The sequence below is a fragment of the Micropterus dolomieu genome, linkage group LG13, assembly GCF_021292245.1.
Source record: "Micropterus dolomieu isolate WLL.071019.BEF.003 ecotype Adirondacks linkage group LG13, ASM2129224v1, whole genome shotgun sequence".
Lineage (NCBI taxonomy): Eukaryota > Metazoa > Chordata > Actinopteri > Centrarchiformes > Centrarchidae > Micropterus > Micropterus dolomieu.
In genome coordinates this window covers 17945700-17959737 of record NC_060162.1, presented here as the reverse complement: position 1 = coordinate 17959737, position 14038 = coordinate 17945700, and the positions used below count along the sequence as shown (strand labels likewise).

At 39.8% G+C, this 14038-nt stretch overlaps 1 protein-coding gene across 1 annotated transcript in view; it reads left to right on the top strand.

Moving 5' to 3' along the window:
* Positions 1–2958: 2958 nt before the first annotated feature.
* The window catches only part of LOC123982234 (transmembrane protein 132C-like), a 217197-nt gene continuing 206117 nt past the window's right edge, over positions 2959–14038 (top strand). The window contains exons 1-2 of the mRNA XM_046067658.1: positions 2959–2987; positions 3474–3664. Coding sequence (XP_045923614.1) covers positions 2959–2987; positions 3474–3664 — 220 coding nt within the window. The remainder of the gene's footprint in view (positions 2988–3473; positions 3665–14038) is intronic.

Here is a 14038-nt window from a genome sequence, read left to right as displayed (position 1 = left end):
AGACGCTCAGACCCAACAAGTGACTTCCCCCGGGACTCTGCGCACCAGGAGGGAGACGAAGACTTCACAGCATGGATGTGTGTCTGACTCTGTGCAGCGTCACTCAGAATTTTTCCCCTCCTCTATCACTGCTATCAGATAATCTGTTTTAAGTCTATTTTTGCCTCTTTCATCAGTAGCTTATTAAACACTTACAGTGCTGAACTATTAGGTGAAACAGGCTACAGAATGACTTCAGTCCTGGGAAATCCTTTGTAGCTTCTAAGACAGTGTGTACAGTATGTTCATGTCTTTTACTGCAATACTGTAGGTGAAATCTGAACTGGACAAACAATGCAGGGAAATTAAAAATGACTTTTGAAAAAATTAATAAAATGGGTAAAAAGGGTCCTGGATATTTGCAAAATATTAAGTATCTTCCTGATTTCAAAGGAGAAGGAGAAAACATTTGATAATATGCTTGTTCACTGTTGCTGAAGACAGACATTTAACATTTTGTATTTTAGTCATGCAGCTGTTCTCATCAGTTGAACTTACACTGACAGCAATAAACTTAAATTCTTAGATTGCCAACATTACAAGCAGCCGGAGAGGATTGTAAAGGTCGGAGCCACGGTGTCCTCAGACTATTTCTATACTATAAAATGAACAATTAAGAGAGAAGCTATGTGAAAAGAAATGGAAGTAAAGGGGGAAAAGCATTTTTAAGAGAATTAAAGTGGGCAGAAGTAGAGGTTGATAGCATAATGAGATGCTGATGTAAGAAACTGTTTAAAGAAATGTGTTTTCAGCTGGTGACACTGTTTTGATTGCTACTGTCTTAACATGAATGTTATTAACCACCTGTCACTTAAAGCATCCATTTAGCATTATCCAGACGTCAACTCTTTACTAATAACATACCGCAGGACACATATTGGGCTCCATAAATAACATGCTGGAAACATGATAATTATGTGTTTGGATTTTGTGCTTGAGGGAAATGTGACAGGCCGAGATCCAGAAAGCAGCTGAAGTCTGTTGTCATCATGGAAGTCAGAACTGTATATAAAACAGAAATTCACATAACGTAAATTCTGAATTTTTATTTCTCCTTTACATTCTCATTGTACGTGAATGGTGCTGGTGGAGCAGACAGCAGGAAGTGGAGGAGACGATGGAGGAGCAAGCTCCTCTCTTCCAAACCCACAGGGTCCCTCCACTTCTCTGCTGATGGCCTGTAATTGGTGTTTAGCACTGTTGTGGAGAGGCCTCAGCTGCAGGGTGGCTCCTCTGGCTGCCTTGCAACCCATCACTGTTTTTTATGTCCCATTACGGCATGTTCACTCTTCTATTGGGGAATAGTGAGCGCATACACTGGCAGGTTGGGCCTTTCACCCAGCAGGGGGCAGACTCCAGAGGAAGCAAAACCAGCTGGGTTCCCTTGTTCTCTACAGCAGGGATAGATGGACGGCTGGATGAATGGAATAAATTATAAAGCTGGAGGTGTAGGGTTTGAAAGCAGTGGGCCTTTAGCAGGCAGGGAGGGTTATGGAATTAGTAGGATCCACTGTCAAATACTGGAGATAAAAGTCAGGATATCTTGACCTCTGTTGCTTCACTTTTTCACTGTTACTTATACAATCTGTCTTTGGTGAGTCCTCCAACTTTATGGAAGTGCAATACTAAATTGCTGGAGATCCATGTATATATATATATATATATATTAGTACATTTACAGTATACTGTAAAAAGTGAGGATTATTGTGTGTTTTTTCCTGTTAAATATTTTCCTTTACTTTTGAGAAACTGTTGAAAGATTTCAATAAACCTAACAAAGAGACATTCATTTTAGAGGTGTTTGTTTTTGTTTACCCCAGCATATATATTTGATAGACAGTGGTATAAATAGCTCTTGATGCCAAGTAAGGGGTGATTGCTCCTTACATCCTACATGTTCAGTCTGCTGTTAAGCTGAAGAAAACATTCATGCAGCACCTTTTCAATTCTGAGGTATGAGTCAGGAAGCTCAGGGAGCAGCGTGCAGTCAAAGGTGCCCTGTAGGGGGCAGTGTTGCTTCTCACGAACGACCCTTGGCACAACAGGTTGCACTACTCTATTCCTCTCCTCACTGAGTGGACACTAATGATCCCTCCAGGTTATGGGAGTGTTAAAATTAAATTCTATTGTGCGCCGTTTTGTGTCATTGTTAACCACTTTAACCTGACTACTGAGCCATTTAATCACAACGATCTTCCAATCTATTTTAAACCTCAGATTTCTGTTTCCTATATGTGTAGCCTATATGACAAGATATATGACTACACCTGATAAAGACGCATATCTGCAGTGTTTTTACTGTTTCATTTGTGATTATCGTTTTCCTATAATCCCAGCCTATTCAAGCGAAAATGTAATTAAACATATTCCATTGTGAGATGCTGAGACTCCAATCAACTTTCTTTTTTTCCAACGGTTTTGGGACAAAACCAAAAAAAAGCGCAATCTCCATGTGATATGAGCCAGGAATTGGACGGCACAATACTTGCTGACGTGACGCCCTCAGACCCTCTAATTTGCCAATCCAGCCCGGGGAGCGCGTCCCATTCCTCCCCCTCAGTTTCTGCACCAGCACTCTCCGGTCCACAGCCCACAGGGTGCAGCGCCAACAGCCCGGGATCCACTTCACTGCCGCCAGTGATCTGTACACGCTTCTTCGTCGCGTGGAAAGTTGGAGGACTATTATTATTGCGAGATATCGCGTGTTGACTACTTGCAAGTCACTCGCCGCGTCTAGGTGTATTGGACCGCTGCACTACATGAAAAAGAAGAAGAGGAAAATGAAATAGCTGAGCGTGTCATGAGATCTCTTTGGAAAACAGAGGTTGTTGAGGACTTTTTTTGCTCTTATCGCTGATGAAATTATTGCAGCCTGACGAGAAGAGACGGGTGCATTTTAATGTCACATGTCAGTGTTGGATGAGACCGCGGCGCCGTGTTCTTGTGCAGTAAGACAAATGGTAAGGAGCAAAAACAAAACAACAACAAAAAAAAACAAATGCATCAGTTTCACAGACTTAACTCTTATTTCCATTTAAAGACGTTTCTGTTGCTTTTTGTCGCATAGTGGTTGTTTTACGAGTGTTTGCCCAGAGAGAGAGAGAGAGAGAGAAAGAGAGAGAGAGAGAGAGAGAGAATAAATCCTGACACGTTCAGCACAAATGTGTCAAATGTGAAAAATCTTTGGTGTTGTAAGGTGTGATTGGTGACATTGGTGACAGACGGTTTGTTCAGCATCTGTTTTATCCTCATAAATTAGCTCAGCATTAATGCGAGAAGTTGATTCATTACACTTGCTTTATAAATTAACAATTTTTTTGGAGTAAAAACGACACATGTGGACTTCTCTTTCCCTTGTTTGCCTATAGCCTAGGCTACTCTGTTACTGCGTGTGGTAGGTGATACTTACCGTGCATTCGTGTCTGTGATGGCAGGTGGTGTCGCACGGAATACAACTGTTTTGTTTTAAATGGAGAACTGCTCAGAGAGGATAAATTGCGTGCAGAGTTGTGCGGCTTTCTGCTGAGGGAGTCATCCAGCGGCTTCCCCAGAATAAACATGAGTCCACGGCGAGACACGGGGCCGCTCCGGCGAGTGGGACTCACCGCGCTTCTCCTGTGCACAGGTAAGACCCCATGACAAACCTATGCTAATGTAAATGAGCACTGGTGTTCATAAAGCTGAACAAGAATTATGGGTATGGAAGGCGATGGACACATAATGGGAGACCCTGTAAATGCATCAACTTTGTAAAGTGATTTTATTAGGTGAGGAACAGTAAATGAAATGCTAATTATTTCCTTTCAGCCAAGAGGACATATATGATTTATGAGACATATAATTAGCTGTAAGCTGCTGTGGCAGAATACAAAATGACTTGTAATATTAACATGAATGAACTGTGACAGTTGCCTAGAGAGTGTGTGGGTTTGGGTGGCATAGCAGCACTTAAATGGGATGCAGTGTTTGAGTATGGCACTGCAGAGCACCAGGAATAACAACAGGCTGCAGACACAACCCAGAAAAAGAGCAAGTGCACCTTTTTCGCTAAATGTGAGCAGTTCTGCACTTGGGAAAACTTGTTTGTTGGTGAATGTGTGTTTTGAGTGAGGTTGCCTGTTGTTATTTTGAGGGGCTCAGGTTTATTATTTGCCTGTGAGATTGTGGATTTTTGGGTGTTTTTGCATCATGTGTCATGCAAAGCTGTGAAATGTTGGAATAACTAAATCATGTGTTTTCATCCTCACAGTTTACCTACCGATCAAAGGTGTATGTAACACATTTTCTCACTTGGCTATGACCACTAGAAGACAGATATCTTAGTCATTGTCTGACACCACATTTATGTCTGCATGATGGAGAAATACTGTACTCTACTGTATTCAATGGAAACTACCTGTTTTACTTTTGTAGTTTTTGTCTATCCTTCCATTTGATAACATTTATTGAAAAATTGTCATTGCTGAGATCTGTGAATGTGGTGGCCTCGAAAAACCTGGGTCCATTAGCAACAAGAGCAGTATCTGATAGATTCAAAATAAATGGCCAGTTTAGCCATATTATCTAAACACTTATTTGCAGGGGGATAGAGTAGCCAAAACTGTGTCTGAAATTACTTTTCAATAACCACTAAGCATGTTCTTTGCTGTTGCTTTCACAACAAGACAGAAGGAATTCTCTGCACTCAACCAAGATATAGGCCTAGTCTTGACCCCCGCAAAAAACAGTAAACTGTTACTCTTTTTACACTTTAGTTTTTGTATGGAATAAAAAAACAAGATACAGCGTCTTAATTAGGAAACTTTAAATGTGCTGATGGGTGGAATCTTTTTTCTTTCTTTTTTTTTTTTACATTTGTACAGAGCCGGGTTAACCTCCTGTTTTCAGTCTTTAAGCTAAGCTCTCCTGTCTGTAGCTTCATATTTGACAGACAGATGTGAGAGTCATCAATCTTCTATTATAACCAAATGGAGTGAAGTTGTTGGGAAAACAAAAAAAAATCTGTATGAAAAAAGAAAAAATTGTTACAAAAAAAGGCAAGTGGCTCTTTCCACCACAAATATACAGGCAAGCCAAAGATTGATGCATAGCTCACTGAATCTGGTCAGGCTCTTAATGTTTGCAGGTGAAAGTGGAGAGGAGGGGGAAAAAAGACAGATTCTATCCTGTCAGTCAACCACCTGGTGTGCAGCGTCTCAGAGGATATTATAACTCTCCAGCCATCTGATTGCTTTCACCGAGAGGTTCTAGGTTGTCTCTATGAGACACGCACACTGACAGGCTTATACTGTAGAGGATACCTAGACATGCTCACATACTGTCAGACTGGCCATCAGGACATTTGGAATTACTCCACATAGCCTGGCATGCTATAGAATGTGATACAGGCAGAATGGAGGATTGTCATCTCTTAGTCAGATTGAAAAGTTTCAGGGGTGAAAAATTACCTGGTTACCACTTCACAGTTAGGCAAACTTCTAAAAGTTGCAAAACTTGTTAACAACTTTATGACTTTATTAATACCGCACCAACCAGAGGGAGCCTTCTCTTAAATTTAGGCTCAAAATGTGGCAACCCAAATGAATTATTTATTCATTATAAAATTTTATTTTTATTATAAGTATCTTTTGAGAAATACTTGATTATTACTGATTTGTAAAGCATTTTATTTATATATTATTAACAAAGTCATGTTGGATAGTAAGTGAAATAAAATATTGATATATATGTATATAATTATCTTGTCTGCATACTGCTTAGTTTTCATAACTTGTTCCGAAAAGTACTTGAATGCCAGTGCAAGAGTGGGAGGATTCCCACTCGGAGTTTGCCTGTTCTTTTTTATGTGTGTGGGCCCGGCCAGAGTGGATTGGGATGGAAAGTTGAAAAGTTACAAAACCAAAACGCATTTAGCCTTAATTTAATAATAGCTGTCTCTCTCTCACTCACTCACGCACGCACACACACCCAACCAAACACACACAGAAACCTAACTAACCTAAATCACAGTAGCCAGAGACATTCACAGACTGTCCTCCCCAGAAAAATGATAAATAGGTCGTTTGTTCAGCACATTATTACGACCCATTCTTACATTAACTATGGCAGCGACCTCTAGTGGCCTTACGACAGTAGCAAAGGAGGAGGAAGCATTGTGACGTATTATAAATAGCGATGGATATATGGATGGATGGGTCTTGCCTGACTCACACAGGCGGCATGTGTGCTGCGTTACGGCTGCACCGCAGCTGCTGGAGCTAATCGCTGCCATTCCAGTCAATGCTTGTGCTCATACCAGAAGCGCCGCAGTGCATCCCAGAAGTATTGAGAATCCGGTCAATTTTCAAAATAAAATACCCTGTGCAGATAGACAGAACCATGGTATAAGCACAAAAATCAAGGACCACTGAACAAATCAACAAAAGCTGAACAAGTCAGCAAAATCAGGCAGGCAAAACGCTTTTATTCTGAAATGATCCTTGGGGAATATGTAGCCCTGCAGGGAACGGGAAAAAAAAGAGCAGAAGCGCACAAAATGACAAATAAACAATAAGTCAACAACGTGGGCAGGCTAAACACTGAAACGCTCCGGAAACACTTCCAGTGTAAGCTGAGGTGGGAATGAATAACCATAATGTGGGACCCACTGTGTGAGTCTGGGGTCAAACCCAGGACTTCCACACAGTAGAATGGCGTTTGAGCACCATGTGAAACCAAATAAATGGGCAGTTATTTTGAGTTTTAAGTTAAATAGTCAGTAACAAAATAATTTGTTACTGACTTCCGTCATGTGATTGTGAGTGCTGTCACATGTGTGAAGTCTCATGTTGGGCTGCACGATTAATCTAATTGCAATTGCAATCGTAATCGCGATGTCATCATGTGCGATTACATAACTGCAAAAAGTGTGCGATTCAATAAAACAGAAAAAGTGTGGGTTACAGTCTTTTCTGTGTGTGCTGCAGTCTGCTCATTATATCCACCCACACCGCATGCTCTTGCATGTGCTCCTAAAAACAGATAAGCCTAAGTGTAATGAGAAAAATAACTTATGAGCAGTATGAGAGTAACTTTTAAGACAACAACCTACTATAACCCCCTCCCCACCCCGTCGCTAATCGTTGAAAACATAGCCGGACTCGTCACCGGAGCACAGAGAGAAATGCCAGTGCTCCGGTCGCTCTGTGACAGAGACAGAGCGATGTCGGCAGCAGCTGAAGCGGAAGACAGAAGAAAACAGGGAGAATATAAGGAAGGTTGGAGTTTGGCTCGCTGGCTATCTGAAGTTAGCTGTGTTGGTGCCTTTTGTTGTTCAACTTTTCACAAATCAGACGTGCTTGTCAGTCACTTTTTGTCAACCGACCAATCACAGCCTGGATGGGGCGGGAAATTAAAAAAAGTTTGACATGCTACAGCAAACTTTCAAATTTTGAACAATATGGTTATTGACAAGTTAGTACTTATATTAACAAATTAGAGACAGATGTAGATTAAATAAATAAAAGCAACCCACAGAAATGAAGCTGTAACTGGATTGAATATTCAACTAATAGTAAAATAGTATACTATTAAATGAAATTATAATGAATGTAGTATTTAATATATTATTGTTATACTAACAGTATACCATTAATTAAACATTATACTTTTTATTTAATACACTCATGTGCAGTTCATGCACCAGGTTGTGGATAGAGACTTTGCAGTGGACAGATGTAGAGTCACGATGCCAGTGTGCCAATATTTTCTCCTTCTAACCGCCTCCTCCATAGAGCAACATGCTCCCCTTGTTCTGTTTTACATCTGTTTTACTAGTTATGATTATATATATTGTTTATTGTCTAACTTTGTTCAAGTTGAGAAATACACATTTCCAAATGTATTTTGTGCATTTTCCTTGATAATTAAGCAAGTAGACTCAGAGTACCATTTGTTTCATTATAATCGAATCACAATTGCAAATCGCAATATTGTCCACAAAATCGTGCAGCCCTGGTCTCATGATATACGTTAGCCTTCATGCCCATCCACGCCCTTACTCGCACCCTCACTATATAAACAATACACTACTTCCTGCATTAGAACTGAATGTTGGCAAACTGTAAGGTCTAATATGAAGTTAATTTCTAGGATACCAGGCTGGGTTATTTAATTTTATAATATTCATTGAAGAAGAAACTGGAGCAGCATTGCACTCTTGAATAGGCAGACTTCAGTAATTATACATAAAATATGGGAAAAGCAGAGATCACAAAGAATGCAGTGTTTTGCTAATGTACAAATGTTATGTGCCATTTTTTTAGATGATAAGATCATCTGTCCAGATAGGGTCAAAACCTGAATGCTGTACACCAGTTTTACAAACAGTGGAAAGTGTATATTTGGTGGGTGATTCTTGAATTTAAAGAGTTCATGAGCTCCATTAGCAAGTTCCACATGAGCCCCAGAGGGCCACAATCAGCCCTGCATACTGTAGCTCATTACACTTTGATGCTATTTCCACAATATCTTGACTTTTAGTCACTTCAGCGGTATTATCGGCTATCGAGGTTGCTGAGTGTCTGCGCACCAGTTGTGGTTGGCTGGTCAAAGATAGGAAATGTTTTTCAGTCCAGCTCTGTCCCTGGCTCTAACAAACCAAGTAAATCAATTGTTCCTGTTAATCTTTTCAGTTGCGCTGTTTGTTATTTTGATGAATTTTCTTTCACTTGAGAGGTAGTGTTTTTACAATGTTTGCACCAGCTTGTAAACACATCTCTTCCCCTGCTAGAGTGTGAACGTCTACCTTAGAACTTTTTCATAATTTTTAAAACCACAATCAATAAACTAATAAAGAATCAACTAAGAACGTCAAACTGGGAACAGGTCAGACCTGTTTTTCAAAAGACCAGATTACCAAAAATATGTTTTCCTATTACCAGTGCTGTTGCGACATGCATCTGTACCCTTTCAGAGACTGCAGTGGATTTCACAGGACAAGTCATTCTGTGGACTGTTTTACCTCAGTTTACACAGTGAGGATTTAACAGTCTATTGGCAAAACAAGCCGACAAACTTGAGACTATCTCATCCCAGTGTTAGGAGAGAGGAAGAGCCCAGAGTGACCCTGCACACAGATTAAGGCTGTGAAATCTACCTCCTGGAGAGCAAAGTCTCACGGGATATTACTTGTTACCTCTTAGCATCTTGCCGGTTTAATGCTGGGAGGAGGTTGGCAGGGTTGCGTGCTTCTGGGTAGCAAAAAAGAAGAAGCCTATAAAATAAGCTGACTCTGAAAAAATTCTGGAGGCCTTGACCAGGAAGATAAAATTTGGTCAGTCTCTTAAACATCACAAAACAAAGTGTTTGACTTTCCAGAGGCTAAGTCAAAGTTTATCAAGATGAAAAGAACACAATGTTTTGTCTGTAAAGCATCAACCCTCCACACATTTAATAATAATTTGTCAAATCCAGTGCGAACATGTGCTATTTGATACAGTGTTGAGGCTACTGTAAACTATAACTGAACGAATGCTTATCCAGTGATAGATGTAGCCTGGCTTGCCTTGTATGACACTGAATTTTACACAAGGCTCCAGAGAGCAGCAGAAGGAAACGCTACACCAGGGAGCCATGGTTCTCATTATATAGGTCATAACACAGAGAGATAAGTCATAAAGTGAAAGGTCATGTAAACTCCAGATTTTTGTATGCTTCAGTAAGCTACTATTTACTGTGATCTGGAATAAATAAATTGGTTAAGTTTTGAACTGAGCTATTAGTAGTTCAGATGTCAGACAGCCTGGTCAGTATGAAGGAAGCTTCCACTGGATGGTTTAATAATAAAGTTGTTGTATACTGTATTTTTTAATTGACAATTTGATACAGTGTTGAGGCTACTGTAAAATATCTCTGCTGGAACCCAAAGCATGATCTAAACACAAGTTAACTAAAATATTGTTACTTACACACTCTCCTCAGTTTAAGATTGTCCTTTTAGTTTAAGTAAGAAAAAAACGTTAATTGCACCAATTCTTTTCCTGAGGAACTCATATTTCAGCTCTCACTTTCATTATATAAACCTGTAAAGCAGTTTAAAGCTGCAGTCATTGACTTTGTTTGAATTGTGGGTTACTTGAGGGTTGTTTTGACAAAATACAGCAGATATGGAGCAACATTAGGATTAATGTGTGCACTGCAGTCATATTTCTGTCCACCTGATGAATTACGGATGAATGTAAATCCAACATTCAGTCTCCCTTTAACTCTGTTTTGGTCTCCACTGAGAGAAATACAGTATATGGGCTTTTAACTAGCTAGATGTTAAACTTTTTCCACCAGCTCGTCGCTAACCTTTTCTGTCTGCCATGTGGTATCGAGCTGGTTGCATACAGCCAGTTTTTATGAGCTTTGTTTTCTCAAAACAGGGGCCTACAACTACAATTAGAATAAGAGTTAGCTAAGAATGTCTGTAGAATTGAGTTGTGCTACAAATTTGGATGATCATTTTTATCTGTTTTTCACTATGAGCGACAACTTTCACATGCCACACAGTGATTTGATCCATTTTTATATGAGATTATTGGTTAGTGCAGCTTTAAAATCAGCAAAAATAGGGGGGGTAAAACTTTCAGTATCTCTCCTATCTCGCCATTGAACTACCGTTTGGGTAATAGAAGATTTTTATTGAGAAAGACAATGAAAATATATCAAGGGGAGATAAATCCCAATATGTATTTATGAATAAACAACTACTATAACTACAGATTATGGTTATCATTTTCCACTACCAGCTGTGATACAGCTATTGACACACCAGCTATATTTTCAGAATTTGAGCATGGATTTTTGTTTCATAAGTTCACAAGTCTAGACTACTACCGTTTCCTACAAAAGGCAACAGAGCAAACAGATCTTTTGGATTGACCACACCTTTAACCATGTCATGTTAGTTATAGTGTTGCTGAATAAATACAACAACATACAGCCGATGGACCTGATGGTGAGAGAGGATTGGTTACAGCCTTGAGAGAGCAGCAGAAGTTATTCTTCTATGCAGTTTTGTTCAAATTTAGTTTTCATGCATTTGTTGTGCAATTCTGCATTTCTTGCAATAGTTAATTCTCTTACTATTCTTATTCTTTTCCACACGCAAATTGTAGGGCTGGTAGGCATGCACAGGACTGTGACACCACCAGAGACCAAGGTTTACATCAGAGTTCACTAATAAGCGGACCCAGCCGCCGTCCTCTCCAGACCTAGACCAGCAGCGGATCTATTATTGAGAATTACTACTTCGTAATGGAGTGTTTCTATTTTAACCCGTGTAGCTTTTCTAGCATTTACTGTACTGGTTTAGTGGTCCTGGTTTAGTGGTCCACATGCCACAGACAAGTGGCATGTGTTCCAATCGTCTCATGTGATGCTACTTAGCCAATCAAATCTGCACATTCCTATAAGCACCACGAGTCAAATCCGTGAGTGAGATACACCAAAGTCCTTATAGATAAATAAATATATAAAATGTCTCTGGATACACAGAGGAAGAGAGGAGACAAAAGAGATTTCACTTAACATTGGCAGTTGAAAAACAGAATATCTCATATATCTCCAATCCTAGCTGGCAAGACAAGCCACAGCTCAAGTTTCTCACTGAACAAGAGAAAGTAGGGAAGTGGTATGTAAGAGGGAATGAAAGAGAAGAGGAGGTATTAAAGCTGTTCATTTGTCAAGATGTGTTGAGTGTATCATAAAACTGGTTTAGACTACACTTCATACACTTCAAGCTACACTCTTTTTTTTTCTTCTGAAATTAAGCACTTTATTTTAAGATGCACATTTTAAAAAACTTTTTTTTTAAATGCAGCCTTTAGTTTACTTAAATTTAGAATTTATTAGAGTAGTTATTATTTATTATCCCTCCAGTTTGATGTTAAAACTGACAATAAATATTGTTGAAATATTATTTGATTTGACAGTCCAAACAAATGATGATACAACTAGGCGATATGTTGAATCTGAATGATAAGTTAGTCGTTATGATGTTCCGGACCTTTGCTTCGGGAATTTTTCTGTAACTGGACCTCTTTGCATACCCCAGATTAATATCCTGCGTGCGGTTGGGTCTAGGCAACAAAAGCCCTTTGGATAAGCTTAGCAATGCTATGGGATACTTCATAACACTAAATGCCCCTTTGGCGATGAACATAATTAATTGCTTGAATGGATTTGAGGCTGTTGAGGCCCCTACTGATACACCCTTTTCATCCAACTGGCACATCTTATGTTTTTTGGAGAGATGCTCTGAGTATCCATAGTTCAAATAAAAACAGGAAAATACCTCACAGCCCCAAGGCTCTTTCATTTCCATCTAATTTGATACAAACAGAAGTGGGCCTTTGTTGCGTTATGTCTGTGGTAAAGACAAAACATTTTGGAAAACATTTTGTTTCGTCAGCAGAGAATGTCATCAGCTTCAGGTTAAGAGAGATGCGACTGAAACGAATGGCAAGGTTTTTTTTTTACCCCCTTAGTTAGCTAATGGCATCAGTTAATGACATTAGCTGTGCAAGCTAAGTAATTGACAATAACAGACTTTGACGTTACACAGTAAGTGTGCTGCCCAAGGACAGTCCAGCATTTCTCTCAGTACAGGAAATTCAAACTAAAGGAATAATGGTACACATTATTTTTTCCTTGTGTGTCCAGTGCAATCCCTCGCTTAGCTTTGTTTTCTAATTACTAATATTATAGCAGAAAGTACTGTGGCATACAGTGAGTTAAACATGAGAATTCAGAAAGCCATAGGCTTTAGATGGCATGACAAATGAGAGGATTTTACTCCTTTAACTATTTTTTCAGTAACAGGACATGGTCATTTGCTTTCCCTGAAATCCATAGGATATAATCCACAGGGGAACAAGAAATGTGAAAAGTGTCTTTCTTTTCCCACAGGTTTTGCTTTACTAATAGGATCAAAAACAGAAAGGATGAAAAGGAGAAAAATCAATATTTGACAGCATTAAGATGAAACATTGCCCTGCTTCCTTTCTTCACTCAGTGTTTTGAGGATTGGGAATACAGCGCGCCTAACCGTGGCTGGCACATGAAGATCCGTGCTGATGCACCCCGGCACACATAATCGCACACAAATGCACGTGCACAGCATCACTAAAGCTTTTGTGACACATTGTGGCTGCACACTGTAAACACACACACACACACACACACAGAGGCACACACACAGACTCATCTGCTTGGGCAAACAACTTCACAGCCATCCAACTGGGAAAGGATCGCACTCGGCGGGAGGTCTGGAGACAATTAGCATAACTAACAGAACACTCAGCGCACACCCAGAAAATCTGAAGGAAATGAAAATGAACCCATGCAATCAGAGCAGAGAAAAAAAATGTTAACAGCTTTTTTGTCACTTCCTGTAGGAAAGATTGACAGAGAGAGACCACATATTTATCTCGCTTCACCAGCTTTGGTCCCACCAGACAGTGGAGGTACAGTACGTGTTCACTTGTGCTTCAACCCCCTGCTGACATGGCCTCGCACTGCATCCCTGTATGGAATAGTGCAGAAGTTTTGCAAGTACTTTTCAGAGAAAGCCAATAACATTTTTCTTTTCTTGTATTTCTGAAGAGAGCTGTGCCATTTTGTGTCATTTTTTTTATTTTGAAGGCTGCAGGTACCAAGGTACAGATGATGACAGCGGTGGTGGGAGAGTTTTCTGGTATGCCGTTATCTGCCCTAGTAGGAGAAGGAAGATATTGCCTTAGTGTATTTTTTTTTTTTTTTGACCAAACATGATTGATAACAGTGGAAATGCCTGTGATGGGCGGCAGTGTCTTTTTCTGTAGGTCTCCATAGCCACAGTATCAAACTTTTCTCAGTCTGTCTGTCTCTCTCTGGGTATCTGTCTCGTTATTGCCTGTCTGACTCCATTTAAGAGTTTCTCATTGATTGATTTACCGCCCAGTTCATGAGATGTTAAGAGATGAGAAAATAACCA